The 22,066-nt window shown below is 31.1% G+C and overlaps 1 protein-coding gene across 1 annotated transcript in view; it reads right to left on the bottom strand.

The window, feature by feature from the left end:
* The window catches only part of LOC127728508 (ATP-dependent translocase ABCB1-like), a 61,429-nt gene that overhangs the window by 1,433 nt on the left and 37,930 nt on the right, over positions 1-22,066 (bottom strand). The window contains exons 16-25 of the mRNA XM_052235894.1: positions 21,699-21,803; positions 19,990-20,067; positions 13,622-13,705; positions 10,021-10,224; positions 8,741-8,841; positions 7,449-7,589; positions 6,458-6,614; positions 5,769-5,966; positions 5,040-5,246; positions 712-858 (exon numbers count right to left, since the gene is read on the bottom strand). Coding sequence (XP_052091854.1) covers positions 712-858; positions 5,040-5,246; positions 5,769-5,966; positions 6,458-6,614; positions 7,449-7,589; positions 8,741-8,841; positions 10,021-10,224; positions 13,622-13,705; positions 19,990-20,067; positions 21,699-21,803 — 1,422 coding nt within the window. The remainder of the gene's footprint in view (positions 1-711; positions 859-5,039; positions 5,247-5,768; positions 5,967-6,457; positions 6,615-7,448; positions 7,590-8,740; positions 8,842-10,020; positions 10,225-13,621; positions 13,706-19,989; positions 20,068-21,698; positions 21,804-22,066) is intronic.

The raw sequence follows: 22,066 nt of genomic DNA, 5'->3' as shown, positions 1-22,066 counted from the left end.
TACAGTAGTTCTTCTTCTGGTTGTATATCTAAATAACAAACTATAAAGCATACAGTAGTCCTTCTTCTGGTTGTATATCTAAATAACAAACTATAAAGCATACAGTATTCCTTCTTCTGGTTGTATATCTAAATAACAAACTATAAAGCATACAGTAGTCCTTCTTCTGATTGTATATCTAAATAACAAACTATAAAGCATACAGTAGTCCTTCTTCTGATTGTATATCTAAATAACAAACTATAAAGCATACAGTAGTCCTTCTTCTGATGGTATATCTAAATAACAAACTATAAAGCATACAGTAGTCCTTCAACTTTTTTAAATAAAAATCTAAAGAGAGTAAATACTCACAAGTTCATAAGTACATTTCAGTTTAACTTTTGCTAAATTTTTATCATGATTTTTTTTGTGAAAAGAGAATATTAAAGAAGTTGTTTTAGCTAAAATTTTAAATTTGTATTTCATGAATATAATCACAAAAAGTCATAGCTGAAAACATAGCAAAAACAATGACTAGATAAACAATATGTCTTTTTTGAAAATTTACTTTAATATAGTTGTTCTCAAAATGACATCACACTTGGCATAAAGTGCATGCTTACAATTTTTCAATTTCATACAAAAGATAAAGTTCAAACATGAGAATAAAGAAATCTTTTTCTTGTAGTGCATAATTTGCATATTTTCCATATTTGTATCCATACTAACCCTTTCACTTTCTGTATCTAATGCTGATGTTGCCTCATCCAGTAGAAGTATTTTAGGATTCTTCACTAAAGCTCTTGCTATTGCAACTCTCTGCTTTTGTCCACCACTAAGTTGTGTTCCTTTGTCACCAACGTTTGTTTCATATCCCTGTTGGTAGTAATTCATTCATGATATATAAATCTTTCAAAATTTATTCATATTTCCTAATCACCGGGTATCATCAATACAGCGGATATAGGTACTAACCAAGCGGGCGTGATCGATTTTGACCTGACATGGTAATAAAATCTTTGTTTTGTTTACATAATATCAATGTGTACTTCAATCTAAACATAATTGTTGTTTTAAGAAATGATTTGGTCGTAGGTTGATGATTAGAGAAGTCTCATTATTTTCCCAAAACAAGAACACTTACTAAAAACATGTGAAAATACTTGTCAAAGAAGTTGGCGCTCATCTCATCCGATATGATTCTATATTCATTGCAACTCTTTTTCTGATAGAAGGCCACTGTGTGTGCGTAATAAGTATAGCTGTTTCAATAATTGGCATTGAAATCTTTCATACATATGTTATTTTTCGATATTTTATTACGAAAAGAAGCGTTGTGTACGGTGTATAGCTGACCACATAAATCCTTCTGTACGGTGCATAGTTAAGTGAATGTACACCGTACACAAAAACTTAATTTTCACACTTGTTTATTACCCAAAATGTTTCATGGAATGAGTTATCACAGGTAGGTTTATGATTGGTAACTTTTACTTTTGGCCAACAATAAAACATGTAAATGGCTCCATAACTGTATCGAAATTGAAAGTTGGTGTTGACATTCACAACTATTTGCGCATGTAAAAGTTTATTATTCTTATAAGAATATAAAAGTTGTCTTATAAATAGGAAAAAATCAATGCGAAAATTATTTGGGAGCAGGAATTTCAGATGTTGAGAAATTTACACTGAATGTAGATAAAACAAAACAAAGATTTTCTTACCGTGTCAGGAAAAAATCGATCACACCCCGCTTGGTTATATCCACTGTACTGATGATACACGGTGCTAATGTTTAATTGAATTAAGTATGACTGGAAATGTTTGCAGAACATTTTTTTCTCTCTCACAATTTGGTGATAAAATTGAGTATTTTTATTTCTGCAGATTTCAATTTTTTTGATTGGCAACATACTTTCAAAAAGTAAATGAAATAAAATGCTTTGCAGAGTGCAGCCTGATACGACCACAGAGGTGGAACCCTGAACAGTTTGGGCAAGTTTGGACACAATATTCAAGCTTGATACTATCTGAATTTGGATTGTGATCAAATTTTTGACATAATATAGGTTTTTGACACAAAATAAATGTGGTCAAAGATCTTAAAAATTTGAAATGGGACATTTAATTTACCTAGTATGGTCTGATATCCAAAATCTAACAACATGGTTAGATTCAGCATATAAAAAAAAACACCAAAAATTTAATTTTAGTTTAAATCGAAAAACAAGTTTAATTTTCGACCCTTCAAACCTTAATATGAACTAATTTCAAAACAGGGCCCAAAAGAAAAAATCTAAATGCACAATAAGATTCAGCATATCATAGAGCCGCAATAATTCAGTTTTTGATGAAATCAAACAAACTTTAATTTTGGACCCTTTAGACCTCAATGTAGACCAATTTAAAAAAGGGGCCCAATATCCAAAATAGTAATACAAGGTAAGAATCCCCAAAAATTAGACTTTAAATTAATCCCATTGAAATTGGTTAAAAGATTTGTGTTTATTTTCAATTGTAGATTTCTTGCTGTTGCGCAATACTGTGCTGTTGTGCAATACTGCGGTATTGTGCAATACTGTGCTGTTGCGCAATACTTAGTTAAATATATTAATTTACACACCCTGTTTGGTGTTTATCTCCTGCCATATCAGTATTTGTTGCTTTTTAATATAAATCAGAAATAATCTATGGAAAAGTTTTTAGGAAAAAAAACCCCAAAAATTCCCCCAAAAAATTGTTCCCCCCCCCCCCCCCCCACCAAATTTTTTTTTTTTTTAATTTAAAAATTTTGAAAAATTTAGAAGATAAAAAGTATGAACCTCCCCCCCCACAAAAAAAATTTGCAAAAAATTTGAAATTTCAAAAATTTTGACGATAAAAAATATGAACCCTCAAAAAATCCCCCCCCCCCCCCAATTTTTATTTTAAATTTAGAAGATTATTTTCTTTTCAGGAAAAATGTACAATTTCAGAGAGTTACATAAACTTTAACACAAGTTATTGTCATGAAACTAGAAAAATGCTTGTTTTTGGCCCCTTTTTGACCCTTATTCCTGAACATTTGGGGCAATTAATCCCAAACTCAATCTCAGCCTTCCCTTTGTGATATGGAACCTTGTGGTACAATTTCAGAGAGATCCAAACACTTACACACAAGTTATTGTCAGGAAACTACAAAAATGCTTGTTTTTGGCCCCTTTTTGGCCCCTAATTCCTAAACTGTTGGTACCATAACCCCCAAAATCAATCCCAACCTTCCTTTTGTGGTATTAAACCTTGTGTTTAAATTTCATAGAATTCCATTCACTTATACTAAAGTTATTGTCCGGAAACCAAATGTCTTCGGACAAGGACAACGACGACAACAACGAGGTGATAGCAATATACGAACGCAAATTTTTTGCGGTCGTATAAAAATAGATAGGTTTCCATATAACATAATTTAAGTTTGAGTTATTTCCCTTGACCACCATTTTGGAGATATAAATGGTTGATTTTCTTTTATTTTAATCAAATTGAAACGTGGTACAAACAAGTCTGATAATTTCCTTACTACGTCGTAGTGATGAATTAAGCAAGCCTGAAAGAAATTATAATAGCTCAGAAAACAACTATTTCTAGAGTCTTGCTGAATTTTATTGATTTATAAAGGAATTTGTGCACATAGACCTCCAACATGGCGGCAAAAGGAAGTAACTCTTGTTCAAATTGCGTCAATCAAAAACTATCTATAGAACTGGCATCAAACCATATCAAAAGGCAAAGATTGCTACCATGATCAAGAACTGGAAATTTTTTCATTTTGAGATGACTTGAAAGTTGGAGTCCTTTTTAAAGACTGTCGAAAATATTCACAGATTCATGGCATCAACAAACTGGTATTGAAGGTGTGGCTGCATTTACTTTATGCAGTTACTTACCGTTTTTCTAAAAAACATTCATGAACAAGTCATGGAAAGCAACAGTTTAAAGTTGCAATGATTCTAATGACTTAAAACAGTTAATTTTTCATGAATCCCTTCTGTAAGGTGTGAACAGGATTAGCGATCATCAGCCAATATCTGCAGGAGGCAATAATATGGTTATTGGATGGACCAAACTGTACTTAAGTGTCAGTTTTAATACAGGAAAAGCATGTCTATACACATTCACAAATTATTGCAAATTGGCGATTTTAAAAGAGACCCGATCTCAACGAAATGACCAAAATAATTTCTGAATATTTTTTTACTTATATCTCAATCTACCATTTCGGTCATTGACCTTTCAGTTTAGGTCATGTCTGGCAAATATGACTGTATACAACCAAGAGTGATATTGCTTTTCAATGCTCAAAGTCTTCTTATCATACTATGCACCAAATTAGAATTAGTTAACTCATATTGTAATTCAACCTCTGTTAAAAAACTGGTCAAAACCTGACTGTAAAAAAATAATTTAAAAAACCTCTCAAGTCTCAGAATAAATCAATAATTAATATTTTTTTGTTTTGTTTTTTGTTTTTATTGTTAAATTCATGTTTTATTTTGACAGAGAGACTACTTAAACAAACCATTGTGGCCACAATTTATACTTAAAGTTCATTATTGTTCTGTCCAATTGGTACATACTATTAGTAGCATAAGGACTCAGTCTGCCGTTTCAAAAATATTTTTTTATTTGAAACCAACTTCAAAATATAGTGAATATTAGATTATTGCAAACTTTACTGTTTGTATCGTATAATTTTTATTGCTTAATATGTATATTTCTTTGAAAATTATTAATCTTCAATCTATTTTTTCTATTTCAAACATTATTTAAAAATTAGACTATAATAATCATGTTTTATCTATATAAAAAAAAAAGTCAAATAAATGATTTTGTGATCCCATACAATTTTTTTTTATAGAAAAGATAAATTTCAACCCAATTGGGATCATATTTTCTTTTACAGCTAAATTGTTTATAAACACATATTTCAATAGGTATGAAATATAAATTGGTAAGGAATATCCAAATTGCATGTAACCAAAGATATGGTACTTCAGTTTTATTCATACTGAGTCACTTACATGAGGTAGACTTTCAATAAAAGAATGTATATTTGCTGATCGAGATACTTCAATGATTTCTGACATAGGTACGTTTCGTGATGTATCACCATAAGCTATATTCTCTGCAATGCTTGTGTCAAATAAGACTGGTTCCTGAGAAACTATTCCTATCTGAGATCGTAACCAGTTTATGTTTAAGTCTTTGACATTTCTACTGTCAAGCATCTGCAATTAGAAAGTAAATTAAATGGCATGTGAATTTTAGTTACCTTTCAAATCATTCTGGTTTATTTTGCTCATCTTTCAAAGTTGTTCCCTGAGGATAAAATCTGAGACTGCTCCAAAATGCTCTGTATTCTTATATCCTATATCCTTAGATTTTGTTTTTGTTTAAATATATATATATCACATTGTGAATATGTATTTTAATCATTTTATCATTAAATCACTAATGGGACCAGTTCATCCACATTTAAATCCAAATGTAAAGATTATCAATTTTTTTTTACAACAACATTCTTTTCATGGTATCCATTCTCAAATTAATGAAATAGAATTCTTACACTAGATGACAACAAGATTGTTAAAAGCAATATAATTACAATGGACCGAGTCTTTCAAAAGAAACTGTATATTGTTTGTATTTTTCAATCAGGTTCAATATAAAAATGTGTTCTACGGAGTTGTCAACCAATTTATACCTGCTACTGAAACACCAATTTACCACAAAGTTACTTAAAAAATTACCACTTGGCCCTCTTCAGGATCATAAAACCTTTCCATTAACTGTACTGTTGTACTTTTGCCACACCCACTGGTCCCAACTAAAGCTATGGTCTCTCCTTGTTTGGCCTTTATTGTCAGTCCTTTCAGAACTTGTACATCTGGTCTAGCTGGGTAATGGAACTTCACCTTGCTTAGTTCAATATCTCCCTCAATTTTTTCCTAAAAAGAATCGAAAAAGTCATTTTTTTCAGTGTTCATTGTTATATTTGTGTATATGTCAGTAACTTTTACTACACATTAACAATACACAAGGCTAAAAAGTGAAATAAAAAATTCCACTAGATAGTATTCTATTTAAGGATAAAAATCATGTTTTCTTTCCATCGACAAAAAAACCTTCTTCCCACAGCAAATTTGTCATAGGCAATAACTGTTTGGGAATATGCACATAGTAAAAATAATGTTATTAAATTTTGCAGGCTTTTGCACATCAAAGAAATAACTAGTTATTTCTCTTCATTTGTTGCAGTCTGGTAGAAATATTCTGTTCAGTGAGAAAAAAACACAATTATGTCCTTCCTTCTGATCTTAGGGAAAAAAACCATTGGTTGGTTTAATAATTTTGAATATTTACTTTAGATGAAGGCCATAATTGTATAATATTGCGATTACAGGATAATACACTCCATTGAAAAACAATTTTCACTTACTGGCTTGTCTCCCTTGTCTTCTTGTGCATCTATTTTAGGTTTTCTCTCTATAACCTGGAATAGTCTGGCTGCTGCTAATTGTCCTTTCTTGAAGTCCATAGACATTGACAATGTTCGACCAACGTGCATTCCTCCAAATATAATTGCACCAAATACTCTGGAAAGATAAAGGTGTATAATCAGAATTAGGTCATATCAATTTGGCCTATAGAATGGTTGTGAGGTATAAATGTCCATCTGGCAGGAGAATCCTTACCTTGACCTCTTTTCAGACTTTTTTTATCAACATTAAGCTTTTTTAACTATGAGAAATAGGTCAACTAAATTTTGGTCTATATAAAAATAAAAAGATGTGGTATGATTGCCAATGAGACAACTCTCAACAAGAGACCAAATGACACAGAAATTGTCAACTATAGGTCACCGTACGACCTTCAACAATGAGTAAAACCCATACTGCATAGTCAGCTATAAAAGGCCCCAAAATAACTATAGTTTGGTTGTGAAATGTACATGACAGGTGTCACAAGAAATCAGTTGACCTCACTGTTCAATAATCAACAGTAAATTTTCATACTTAGGTCAGCTCTCAGTTACTATGAGTAATAATAAGTAATCTCATTTATCGGTAGATAATTTTTTGTATATCAGAGTGAAAGTCATGTGACTCCTACACCTTACAGCCTGTATATAGACCAAATACAACTGACCTATTACTCAAAGTGACGGACAAACTATATCAAAATGGGAAAACTAAAATTTGACTTTAACATATCATTGAACCATAACAATGAGGACAAAGTTGACTGACATATGCCAGACAGACACTTGATACCATTAGCCACCTAATTCTTCTATAATCTGAAATACTAAGCTTCATACAAATGACCAATGCCATCATCACAGACTTCACCAGATTTGCCTACATATGCCTTGCATTCTCGATTTTTTTTTAGTTTGAAAATCTTTATTTTCATACAGTTTAACTTACCTGAACACAAGATGAAACTCAAGTTCGCCCTTTTGTACAAGATAAGATCCATATGTAAAGGCACCAGCATAAGCAAAGTACATTATACTGTTAGATATTCCATAAACAATACCATTCAGGACTGACCTCTTCCTAGATGATCTGTATAAAATACGAATATTGTGCAGTTACATATACCGTAAACAATAACATTCCAGATTGACCTTTTAATTAATGATCTGTATAAAATTAGTTAGATATAAATATCAAACAGTTAGATATTTTAAACTGTTAACACAGAGATATGTCTCGCCTTTTTGTACTTTTGATAATGCAGATGTTGAAATTAAAACAATACTTTAACATGTAAGTTATGCAAATATTCAAAGTCAATGAACCATGACTGAAGGTACATGGCAAAACAATCTCCATGGAAATGAGATGTACCAATACTAAAACAACTGCATACCAAATACCATAGACTTATCATAAGTCGTTCCCTTTCAATGCTTATACAACTGCATATCAAATATCATTGACTTACCACTAGTGGTTCCCCATAAACTGACCTTATCACAAACTAATACATGTAAATTAAGCCAAAGTTTCAAAGTCAATAGACCATGACTGAGGGGGCAGGGCCAAATAATCTCCATGGAAATAAGATGTGCCAGTGCTAATACAACTGCATACCAAATATAATTGACCAACCACTAGTGGTTCACCTTAAACTAGACCTAATCACAAACTAATACATTGTTGATGCAGCAGCCGCCGGAAACAGCATACCTATGTCTCGCTTTTTGACTCTGTCAAGGCGAGACAATAAATAAGAAGATGTGGTATGAGTGCCAATGAGACAACTCTCCATCCAAGTCACAATGTATAAAAAGTTAACAATTAGATATTGCCTTTTTTACCAGTATAGTTGTCTGATCTGTAATTTTACAAACTGTGTCCTATTCCGGACAGTGACATTTTTTTCTGAGTGTAAATTAATATGGAGGTCAAACTGTGGATTTCCCTCAAGTCCTGTTTGTTGCCTTGATTTGTCTCTCCCTAATTAATTTACAAGATTTGATCATTGGTAAACTACTGTCGCCTTAATTTATAATATAAATGTTTATATAAATATAAAAGACTACATTTTATGACTACATTTTGAAAAAAAATAATAGTTCACCTATACACATGAAATCAAAAACATTTGTATCCCATGAATAATAATATAAATTCACAGTAGCTTTTTAAGCATTTATGTAAAATTATTACAAGCAACTAACAATCTAAATTATATATTTGCTAATACTTACATGTAAACATGGTTTATATGTCCATTATACAGTCCTATAAATGTTTCTTCTCTTGTCAATGATACTACTGTTCTTACATTATCTACAACCTCGGAAAATAGCTGAAATTAACAAAGAACACTTTCTAAGAATTTCATAATCATTTTACAGGGCTGTCAAGTTTTCATGAAGCAAATGAGTTAGATTTGGCAAAAATTGTAAAGATCAAAGAGAAAAAACAATAGATCAAAGGAAAATGCAACCAAATAAGCAGGAAAATATGTGAGTCTCATGCAAATTGTGTGAGACTTGACAGCACTGATTTTATGAAATGAAGCCTCCACTGCATTACATATTTTCCATTTTTTGGGAATTTTTGTAAATATTATATTATTACAAAATTGAGACTTGATAATATAGAAATTAAGAGATTTGGTGTGATTGACAATGAGACATCAATTAACCAGAGTACAAATGAAGTAGGTGTAAGCAATTGAAAGCAATCATAAAGCCTTCAACATTGAGAAAAACTTATACCATATAGTTGGCTGTAAAAGGTCTTGACATGAAAAATGTAAAACAATTCAAACAAGAAAACTAACACACTAATTTATAACACAACAATTTAAGAAAAACATATGACAGACAGGAACCAATGACAACCAATAAACTACAAGTTCCTAACTTGGGACAGGCAGGCACATAAGGAATGTGGCGGGGTTAAATATGTTTTATGAGCGTTCAACTAATAATGTGATAAAAATTTGAAATGTTTTTATATGCCAGTCATTGACAAGAAAATTTGATAAGTATACACTAGTGACTAATTTTAAATAAACAGCTACACAGTGTAACAAATTGACAAGTCTTACTTGGAAGATAGGTTTTACACTGCATGTCTCCAAATAATATTAGCAGAATTGGGTGACTCCAAGTGTTGGTATGGGAAACCCCAAAATCACTCAGATAAAAAATCAATTAGCAGGTGCACAATTTCATGTTTTGTAAATGAATATGTACAAGTTTGGTGGCAATATTCAAGGAGTTTCAGATTAAAAAAGTGTGATGTGGACAACAGCAACAATGTAAGACAACAGAAGTGATCCCAATCTGACCCTACTGATTCATTGCCAGACAACAGAATTATAATCAAAACACTTTTAGTTTACTGCAGGTCCAGGTAGATATAAAATATTTCTTGTTTTACTGTGTTTGAACTTTATTTATGCAAATTATATATGTTTTTAACTGTTTTGAAAAAAAAAACTTAGCATTTAAAATATCATCATAACCATCCTTACCTTTCCTGCTTGATCTAAGGAATTTTTATCTCCCCTTGCAAATCCTGTCAGGATTTTACTGTGTACAATTCCTGTAGCGATCATAAATGGCATGAATCCAAGAGTTACCAAGGTTAACTTCCAGCTATAGTAAAATGAAATGCCAAGTGCAACAGAGATGGTGGTAATTGCTTCTAATGTTACTCCAATTTTTGAACCAGTTGCCTGAAATCAGAAATGTAAGATATTCATTATGTCAACTGAAATAAAAGGAAATGTATACTACAATCTTTTGGAATTTAGGTCCTCAATGATCTTCAACCTCATACTTTATTTGGCCTTTATATCTGATTCGACCGTCACTGATGAGTCTTTTGTAGACGAAACCTGTGTCTGGCGAACAACATTTTATCCTGGTATCTATGATGATAGAAATAAGAAGATGTGGAATAAGTGCCAATGAGACAACTCTCATCCAAGTCACAATGTATAAAAAGTAAACAATTATAGGTCAAAGTACGGCCTTCAACATGGAGCCTTGGCTAAAACCAAACAGCAAGCTATAAAGGGCCCCAAAATGACTAGTGTAAAACAATTTAAACAGGAAAACCAATGGTCTAATCTATATAAAAAACGAGAAACAAGAAACACTTATGAACCACATCAAACAAACGACAATGCCTGAACAACAGGCTCCTGACTTAGGACAGGTGCAAACAAAAACAGCAAGTTTTAACGTTTTAACAGGCGCCAGCCTGTGACACAATATAAATACAATACATGTATTAATAAAAAAAGGGGATGTAAAACAATGTCAAAAAGACAACTCTAACCTGCAAGGGACAAAATGGCGCTAAAATAATGTTCACAGGTAAATTTAAATATAATAATTTTGTTGTTAGGAGTACTGAAATATTTTTTACAAAATAAATAAATTTGTTGTTCATAGTACCAGTACAGAAGTGAAAATTTATCGTCATACTAAATCTGATGAGTTAAGCCTTTTTCAACTGATTTTTATAGTTCGTTCTTATGTTGTACTGTTACACCACTGTCCTAGGTTAAGGGAGGGTTGGGATCCTGCTAACATGTTTAACCCCGCCACATTCTGTATGTATGTGCCTGTCCCAAGTCAGGAGCCTGTATAGTGGTTGTGGTTTGTTGCTGTGTTACATATTTGTTTTTCCTTCATTTTTTGGTACGTAAATTAGGACGCTGAATTGTTTTACATTTGTCATTTTTATAGTTGACTATGAGGTATAGGCTTTGCTCATTGTTGAAGGCCGTACGGTGACCTATAGTTCTTAATTTCTGTGTCATTTGGTCTCTTGTGAAGAGTTGTCTCATTGGCAATCATACCACATCTTCTTTTTTATAAATACTTATCAAAGGTGGCACATATAAAAAATAGTGAGACGAGATGAGTTTATTTGAAGACCTCCAATAGATAATTGGAAATAGTGTTATTCTATGTGACAATCATTCCAGGAATATTCTTCAACTTTTCTAAATATTAATCCTGTTTTTTTTGTTGACAAGTGGAAAATTACTGTTAACATTTTCAATAAGAATATAAATAATAAAAATTTGTCACAGCTAACAGAAGATGCTCCAAGAACAGAACAATGACAAGAAAGCAAAAATAATTGAAGCCTGCATTGCAGTACAAAAAAGAGTGTATTGAGGGACAAAGTGAATACCAGACACATGCAGCATAACCTGACTGAGGAGGTTCTTAGGATTATGTTTAACTGCTTCTCTAAATCTATTATAGTCTGTGCAAGAATCTGCAAAAATGGAAAAAAAAATCATCTTTCAAGGGCAATAACTGCTCTAAGGGGTAAATTGAAGATTTCAACCATGTCTGACTTATTTGTAGATCTTATTTTCCTGAACACTTTTGCTGTATATTGTTGCTCCTATCTATCTTTGTTTCTGCAAAAAAATCATAAAATGGGTAAAACTGGTCATTCAGGGGCAATAACTTCTAAAGAAGTCAGATGACAATTGTGATGATGTTGACTTATTTGTAGATCTTTTTGTGTTTAACGTCCTTGCTATTTACAATTTCTCTCTTGATGCGACTGTCATACAAGTGAGAGGTTTAGCGCTATAAAACCAGGTTCAATCCACCATTTTCTACATAAGAAAATGCCTGTACCAAGTCAGGAATATGACAGTTGTTGTCCATTCGTTTGATGTGTTTGTGCTTTTGATTTTACCATTTGATTAGAGACTTTCCATTTTGGATTTTCCTCGGAGTTCAGTATTTTTGTGATTTAAATTTTCTCTATTTATAATGGTTTCTGGGGAAAAAAGAAGATTATTTAAAGGCAATAACTCCAGAATGTAGGACAGAAAGTCATAGAACAAAAAGTCATGGACAAAAAGTCACGGACAAAAAGTCACAGGACAAAAAGTCACAATTCAGTTTTGAGATTATTTTGCTTTGAACAAGAAAACACTAATTTAAAAAAAAATATTTTTGGTTTTTTCTTAAACTATTATATCGAAAGCAACTTTGTAATTAAAATTTATTTAATAAATATCAATAATAATCAAGTAATTGTTATGAAAACAAAATGTCAAAGAGGCTTGATCCTTAAATGGCTTCATGGTGCCAAGAAATATATCCTTTGCACAATTTAAATTAAATAAATTTTCATTTATCAAGGCTTATGAACAATTATCTCAACTTAAAAATGAATATACATGATATATATGTTATAAAAAGAAAATATTTCAAGATCTCTCTCTTATATATTCAAACAATTGTCAACAAACTATTTGTGACTTTTTGTCCTGTGACTTTTTGTCCTATCAAATTTGTGATTTTATGTCCAGTGACTTTTTGTCCTGTGACTTTCTGTTCATTTACCTAACTCCAATAAGTGGTCAATTAAGATTTTTGTGAACACTTGCATTTTAGAATTTCTCTCTATCTATTATAGTTTCTCCAAAAACTACTAAAAATAAGTTAAATCAGTCTTTCATTGGCAATAACTCCTATGAGGGGTCAATTGACAATTTGGCCATGTTTACTTATTTGTAGATCATATTTTGATGAACATTTTTACTGTCTTAAAATTCTCTCTTTCAACTAGTTTTCTTAAATAATCCAAATAGGGTAAAAATCACCATTTCAAGGGCAATAACTCCTAGAAGTGGTCATTTGAAGATTTCAGCCAAATCACTTATTGATCTTATTGTTCCTGTCATTTTTATTGTTTAAAATTTCTTTATGTTACAGATTTCAAGAAAATAACCCAAAACTGATAAATTTGCCAAAAATTACATTTAATAGGCAATAACTCCAAAATTGGTTGTTTGCAGGAGATAGATCTTGGACGGTTGATCATTTTAATCCTGTGAGATTAGCTCTATCTGCTTTATTTTTTTAAGATATAAGCAAAAAACTGCATTTTATACCTATATTTTATTTTTAACAGCCATGTTTTTGATGGATCAAATCCCCAGATACAATTTATAAACTAGAAACCCTAAGGAACTATAACGATGACAGACAGACTATGGATGCAAAGTGATTGCAAAAACTAACATGGCCTTTTAGGCCAGGTGAGTATAAAAAAGAATATAATTAATCTAAAATCTTAAAACTCACCCCTTGTACAAGTGTGGCATCAGATGAAAGTTTAGTTATTAAGGAACCAACAGTATTTCTGTGGTCATCAAAGTATTCTACATCCTGAAAGAATAAGTTGATAAGTTCATATTTAAGTGTGTAAACCATAAAAATAGGGCTGATTGTTTGTAATCTTTATTTCAATTTGGGAATAGGCCTGATGAAAGTTAATACAAAAACAGTTTCTTCAGAGCATTGCAAATGATCATGTCTTCCAGTACAGAAAGCTGTCTTTGCTGAAAGAAATCTATGAAGTAAAGTCATTGCTATTAGAGTGTAGGATGGCATGAATTCTTAAAAATATGTTTGTTTATAGTTCATTGAGTTTGCTTTAAGTAACTGTGAGGATTGTTTGATACTGAGTAGTATACTAGTATGGTTTATCATTGGTTTGTTTGAAGTTCATTGAGCTTGCTTTAAGTAACTGTGATGATTGTTTGATACTGTATAGTATGGTTTATCATTGGCTTGTTTGAAGTTCATTGAGCTTGCTTTAAGTAACTGTGATGATTCTTTGATACTGTATAGTATGGTTTATCATTGGTTTGTTTATAGTTCATTGAGCTTGCTTTAAGTAACTGTGAGGATTGTTTGATACTGTATAGTATGGTTTATCATTGGTTTGTTTGAAGTTCATTGAGCTTGCTTTAAGTAACTGTGAGGATTGTTTGATACTGTATAGTATGGTTTATCATTACTGTAAATTCAGAAATTATTGCGATGTTTTTATTATTGCGAAAAATGCGACAGGGTTATAATCGCAATAATTTAAACTCGCATTTTGAAATTTTTTATATGAATTAAACAGGATTTTTCTCAATATCGCAAAAATTAAAATCGCATTTTAGTCTAAAATGACAAAATCGCAATAATAAATGCACGCAATAATTTCTGAATTTACAGTACTTTGTTTGTACTTGAGTTTTTGATATTTTTATGCAGTTATTTTATTCATAGATGTAAAAAAGTCTGACCATAAGGCATCTGTATATAAAATATGGGTTGTCTACTTCTACCTTTTGAAATATAAAGCTCTACTCAAATAGTTTACGTCATTTGCCACACATTAGCATACTTATGTTTCAGACCTGTGACATTGTAAACTTAAATATTATCCTTAGAATATAAGTTCCCAAGGGACAATATATTAAGTAAAAACTATCCCTACAGATGAAATATAAGTCAATAATGGATATTTTTTACCTTTAAAAGTTGTCCCACTCTAAAAAATTTTATCCGCTACGAAGGATAAAATCAATGTAGATATAATATCCTAAGGATAAAAGTGAGTAGTAAAATAATTTCCCATGGGATAATATTACCAAGAAATTTATTATTTCTAGGGATAATATTTCTACAAAATTATATCCATTTGGGATAATATTTCAGTAAAATTATATCCGATGGGATACAATATCATGTAAATACTATCCTACTGCATCTTGATCAATGAAGTGTTTTAACAAATGGCACATTGCTTTAAAGGAACAAGTAAAATGATAATAGATAATCATTTATGTTAAGATGGATGGAGAGGAGTATAACGTTTTGTACAAATATCTGCTGAATAAAGAATACTCCGAAAACAGCTCTTTAAATGAGAAACGAGCATTACGAAAACGTGCCCAAAGCTTCATAATTAAAGAAAATAAGCTGTACTACAGAATTAATGAAGGTAAGTTTTATATTTATATTTGTATAATCATCAATAATTAACAGTGTTTGTTTTGAATTATGTTTTGAATTAAATAAAAGAGATTTTAAACCCAAAAATATTCAAATATCGATCATGGATCAGAAGATGTAGATAAAATAGAACTATCCCATAAATAATATCCACAGGTTATAATACATGTAGTATACAGAGATAAAATGTCAGTGATATTTTATCCTAACTGGAATAAATCTTATCATAAATAGTATTCACTAATTAAAGGACAATTTTCTTCGGGGATAACATGTATGTTCAGAACAAAAAGGTGCGTTTGATTTTGTTTTCAGTTATTAGATTACAGTTGTCTCTCTTTTAATACTTATCATATGTTAATTTTTATTAAAAAAATTAAATAAATTTATATTTATACAAAAGTTAAAATAATCTTTCATATTATTTTCAGGCAAATGTGTAGCAGCAGATGATCAAAATTTGAGATTGGTAATCCCATCAGACGAAAAATTTCGAATTATATCAGAATGTCACATAAATAGTGGGTCCCACCTTGGAGTCGACAAAACTGTGGTGAAAATACAACAACGTTATTACTGGAAAGGTATAATAAAAGATGTGAAAAGCTTCATAAAAACTTGTGAACAGTGTCAAACAAGTAATAAAAAACAGAAAACAACAAAACCAGAAATGTCACCAATACCCGTTCCTCCCTCAACATGGAAAAAAATTGCCATTGACTTAATCGGCCCATATAATGACAAAACTGGAAAACCTCTTTTCGATGCAGGATACAAATCTGTATTAACCGTCATAGACTTTTCTTTCAAATTATACAGAAGCATTTCCTCTCTATACCAAAAACTCAAGTGAAATAGCTGAAAACTTGTTTACTTTATTTTGTCGCCATGGAGTACCACTGGAAATGATTAGCGATAATGGTGGTGAATTTATTTCCAAGTTATCTGGTGTGATATATGACATGTATGGATACAAACATATTAAAATAACCCCTTATAATCCACAGGCAAATGGCAAATGTGAAAGGTATAATCAGACTCTTAAAAACATGTTGAACAAAACCGTAAAAGAGGAAACTAATCTTTGGGAACGTTTTCTGCCAAAATGTTTGTTTTCTTACAACACTTCTAAACATTCATCTACTAATTTCTCACCTTCCTATTCAATGTATTGGCGAAATCCGATATTACCAAATGAACAATCTATAGGTAATACTGTTAACACTTTTCAGTCATATGAAGAATTAAACCAAGGTCAAATTGAAGATTGTGCTATAAAATTACATGAAATTCAGAAGTTGATTTCGGAGAAAGTCATGGAAAATATCGATCAAGCACAAAAAAGACAGAAGTTGCATTTTGACAATAGACATAATATTCATGAAAATGAGTTTAAAGAAAATGATAATGTACTGGTGAAAAATAAGAAGAGAAAGAAAGGAATGGAAAAACAAAATTGGTTGGGGCCATACAAAATTGATAAAGTTTTTAAAAAAGGGCACATACAGGATTAAATGTGTATCAAGTGATGATGTTATAGGCACATTCAAACAGATGAACATTAAGAAATATTATTCTCCCAATGACAATACTCAGACAGTATCAGCTGAAATACATTTTGAACCCAATAAAACACAACCTATTGTTGATCATCATGATTTAGATAAAAGTTATGAATCAAACAATAATGAAAACCAAGATCAGAATTCGGATATGAACAATAATAACTGTGATGTTCTCGATGGATCCTTGTTCCTAACACAGTCCACTTTTAAAGAAATTGATAAAGAGGATGAAATTGAAATCATTGAACAGTATATTCAAGAGCAAAATGATCAAGAAGATGAAACCCAAAATAAACGTCCAAAAAGAAAGTGTAGAGATAAGAAACGTCAATCTAGTATTTTTGAATATTTTGCACATTAACAGATGAAATAGAAAAATGCATTGAAAATATGTTGTTTGTAACATAAATTTGTGAATGTAATATATATTTCTTTTGTATTTGTGTTATTGTTGAACAATTATTCAAAAAATAATATAATTTATAGAGAATATTGTTTTATTTCGAGGACAGAATTTTCCAAGCATTAACTGGGTTATTCTTAACCAGATATTCCTAAAATTTCCTACTAAGGACTGTTTTTAATTTTTTCGTAAAATGATCCGGGAGATAACATGTCTTTGAATATTTTATCCTCTAGGATAGAAAATTGCAACATTTTATATCCCACAACACTAAAATAATATCCATCATTGTAGATATTTTTTTAGTGTTGGGGATATAATTTGTTGCAATTTTCTATCTTAGAGGATAAAATATTCCAAGACATTTTATCCCCCGGATCATTTTACAGGGGGGATCAAATTAATTGTTACAACATTTGTTACAGATGAGACAAAAAAGATCAAAATAGTATTAAAAGGGAAAATCTTAATATTAACAAATAATTTCTGAGGATATCATTCATGAAAAAAAATCATTCAAATCTGATTTAAAATAAAAAGGGGTTACTATTTTGTTTGCTTTTCTTCACTTGAACTCTTATCTAAGATACCATAAAAGCTCTGTTTCAAGAGATTATTCAACCAAAATGTAGCCATTCTTTGTCTCTTGCTTCATGTTTGTCAAACCACTGCATATCAATTCTATTTACAACAAGGTTATGCTATAGTCCAAGGGTCTGGAAACAGTCATATTTGCCAGTCATGACCTAAACTGAAAGCTATTTGTCCTAAATGGCTGATTTGAATTTAGGACAAATTTATTTTATTTACAGAAAGAATTTCTGTCATTTCATTCAGATTGGGTTTCTACATGTAAATCAATATTTTGCACTTGTTTTAGTTTTGTTATCCCTTTCCTGTAATAAAACTGCCACTCCACTATAGTATAATAATCCTGAGGGCCCTCCTAATAACTATATTAAAGCCTCTGGGAAATATTGGCTAATGATCGCTAATCACTTTTTACCTGTGTTTTTAATTCACACTCGAGATGATTACAAGCTCAGACCCAGGGGCAGGTCCAGGTGAGGGCGTATTGGGCGTACGCCCCACCCTTTTCCCCAAAAAAAACAAACTATCGTCATCTGCTAATATTGTTACATTAGTGCATTTCACAATTATTTTATGTTTTTTAGCAAAAAAAAGGTCCAAAAAATGTTTTGCCTCGCTCCACTCAGCAAAAGATTTAAATAGACAACCCCTCTTTCAAATATCCTAGAAACACCCCTGACACCTAATATTATAAAGAATTTAAAACTTTCTTCATTATCTAATTACTTTTCAGCAAATACAATCATCAATTTTTATTTAAAATTAAAACTTAATTCAACTTACGTAGAAAAAGTAATTTTTCACGAGTTAAACATGTGCTTTATTTACTATGTAATACACATGCGTGAAATTGCCTTCACCAGATAAGACACTTAATCGTAAAATGCAAAATGAATTCATGCTAAACCAAGGATTTACAAATCCTTGGCTAAATTAAACGAGTGCAACTATTATCTGTTATATTCCAACACCTTTAAAGGTAAAGGTAAAAATCCCGTGATTTACTGTCAATTTGATAAACAGAGCGAATCCTGGAAATGAACCTGGAATTATTCATACTTAAGTATTGTCGTAAAACTTCTGGTTTTAATTTCGTCTTCAAAATCAAAAGAAACGTTAGCAATGCCTGAGAAATTTACCATTTTGAGTCATTAAAATCATTTCAATTTTAAACAGTTGCATTCCATAAACTGTTCTTGAAAGTTTTTAGACACACAGTAAGAAAATTCATGAAGTAAATGCGATGAAACAGTCAATACAAGTTCATTGATGCTAGGAATCTAGTGTGATTACAACAATTTGAAAAAAGTGCCCAAACTTTTAAGTCATCTCTGATGACCGAAATTGTGTGAAAAAAATTCCAGATCCTTGTGTTATACTATAGTGATATATCCATCACACTGTATAAATGAGGAATTGAATTGTGTGTCATAATGTGTCATTGTGGAATTGCATTGCCCTTCAAAAGGTGTTGTTGTCACAATACTTAAAACAAAAGTCAAAGTCCCATAACTCCTGTGAAAAATGATCAAATCAAAATGGCACTACAATCTGGTAAACTACACCTTATGGCAAACAATCCAAGAAAGAGAGTTTTCTGTGAAACAGACTAAGAAGAGTTGTGTTTACAAGATGTCATTGTTACAGTACTAAAAAAAAATTTCAAAGTCCCATAACTCCTGCAAAAACTGTCAAAACAAGCTGATAATATAGCAGGGGGTGATGAGAATATGACGACAAATAATACCAAGTATGAAAACTTTATGTCAAAATGTTTCTGAAGATTGAGGTGTTTAGGATGGATGCACAGATAGACAGACAACATGCAGGGGTTGAAAGTAAATGATATCAGTAATGGAAAATGTGAATTCTCATCTAACTATTTCTGAACTACGGATGGAAGATAACTATTATCCAAATAGTTTCTTTATATTACAACTCTTTGACATGTTTCTGTAATTCTATTAGGGTGCAAGAAGATATATTAGATTTGAAACCAGTATATTCAATTATCTGTCATGGTTTTTTATGATTTTTATGTGTCTATCAAATATTCATATACAAAATGTATTTTGTTGCAAGTATATATTTCATTAACATACCTGCCAAACAATTGACTTAAAAGCCAACTTCCTTAATCTTGTTGTCAAGTTTCCACCAGCTATACAGAATGTCAAACTCTACAAAAAAAAAACTATATTATTAAAACAGTTATCTCCCCCTGTCCTGGCTTCAAAGAACAGCAGCCATAACAAATCTTTTGATCTGCACAAACTTCACATATGACGAAGCAATTTTGTCAACTTTTCTTCTCTCATAGGCTTAAACTTTCTTTGAATTAATTTGCAAATGCAGTTAGCATGAACTAATGCAAATAAAGCTTTGCATTACCAACATCACCAGTGACAAAATATGTTTGAAACAGCTTTTCAAGTTTTGCTATACAATAAATTAATAGTGGGTTCCGTGGCACCCGGTGTCTTGCCTGCAATTGCTGCTGTCAGTGAAAAGTTGACCATAAAAAGTGAATCAGATACTATTTCTTGATCTTGAATATTAGCTTCTGTCCAAGTTTCATATCAATCTATGAAAGTTTACAAATTTATCATGTAATTTTTTTTAACCGGTAAATGTTAACTGTAAATAACTATCTATCAGTAAAATACTGAAAAATGTGAATTCTATTTTCAAAATTTTGCTTCAGACTTTATCTTTTAATCATAAAAAAGCTTCTGCCAAAATTTCTTAACATTTTATTAAGCTTTGACAAAGTAATAGATTTTTCATTTTTTAACCCCAAACTGTATCTAAATGTTAATAACTTTAAAAAAAAAAACTTAATTCCTTTTCTCTTTAAAATATGGATATGACAAGAGTGCACATGCTGAAATGTCTAGCCTTCTTTACTAATCATTGATATTATGTTGATAGTCCTAAATATAAAGCTTTATTACAACTGTCACATAAACTTAACATTAACCAAGTAAACTAAACATTGACGAATGAACCATGAAAATGAGATCAAGGTCAGATGAACCATGCTAGGCAGGCATGTACAGCTAACAATTCTTCCATACAACAAATATAGTTGACCTATTGCTTATAGTTTAAGAAAAACAGACCAAAACACAAAAACTTAACACTGAGCAATGAACCTTGAAAATGAGATCAAGGTCAAATAAAACCTGTGTGACTGACATATAGATCATAAAATATTTCCATACACCAAATACAGTTGAACTATTGCATATAGTATTAGAAAAAAAGACCAAAACTCAAAAACTTAACTTTGACCACTGAACCATGAAAATGTGGTCAAGGTCAGATGACACCTGCCAGCTAGACATGTACACCTTACAATCATTCCATACACCAAATATAGTAGACCTATTGTATACAGTATAAGAAAAACAGACCAAAACACAAAAACTTAACTATAACCACTGAACCATGAAAATGAGGTCAAGGACATTGGACATGAGACTGACTGTAACTTCGTACCATGAGGCATCCAGATCTTCCACCTTCTAAAATATAAAGCTTTTAAGATGTTAGCTTAAGCCGCCGTCGCCGCCGGATCACTATCCCTATGTCAAGCTTTCTGCGACAAAAGTCGCAGGCTCAACAAAAAATGAAAATAAAAAAAAAATAAAATGCACACAATAATTTCTGAATTTTCAGTAACAGGATCAAGTAACACAAAGTCCATCCCAAATATTTTTAATAATAAAGTATTGAATATCCTAAGTAAATAATTCAACTGAGAACAAGTCAATTTAGCAAATAAATATTACATGATACAATTACTTACAACAATAAGTTTACAGGTAGCTGAACCAACAGCTACAGCCATTATTATTCCAACTAAAGTTGCAGATGTAGATTTAGCTTCATCATCATCTTGAATTGTAAACACCTAAAAAATATCAGATATTTTATCTTACATCATGGTTACACTATTTAGGATTCCTGAAAATAAACACTTTAATATTCTAATGTAACTAGGGTTTAAACATAAAAAGTGTAAATAAGATTGCTTGAATTTTAGTTTTATCAATAAAGATGCACTTGGAAAGAGCAACAGAAAAAAATACCTAGTTTAACAGTATGATATTATTTCAATAAAAATACATGATTCTGCTTTGGTAGTGCAGAAATGTACATTTTTTAATATACAAG

Source organism: Mytilus californianus, unplaced genomic scaffold (assembly GCF_021869535.1).
Source record: "Mytilus californianus isolate M0D057914Y unplaced genomic scaffold, xbMytCali1.0.p SCAF_2, whole genome shotgun sequence".
Lineage (NCBI taxonomy): Eukaryota > Metazoa > Mollusca > Bivalvia > Mytilida > Mytilidae > Mytilus > Mytilus californianus.
The sequence above is the reverse complement of the archived record's forward strand: the minus strand, read 5'-3'. Positions and strand labels throughout refer to the sequence as shown.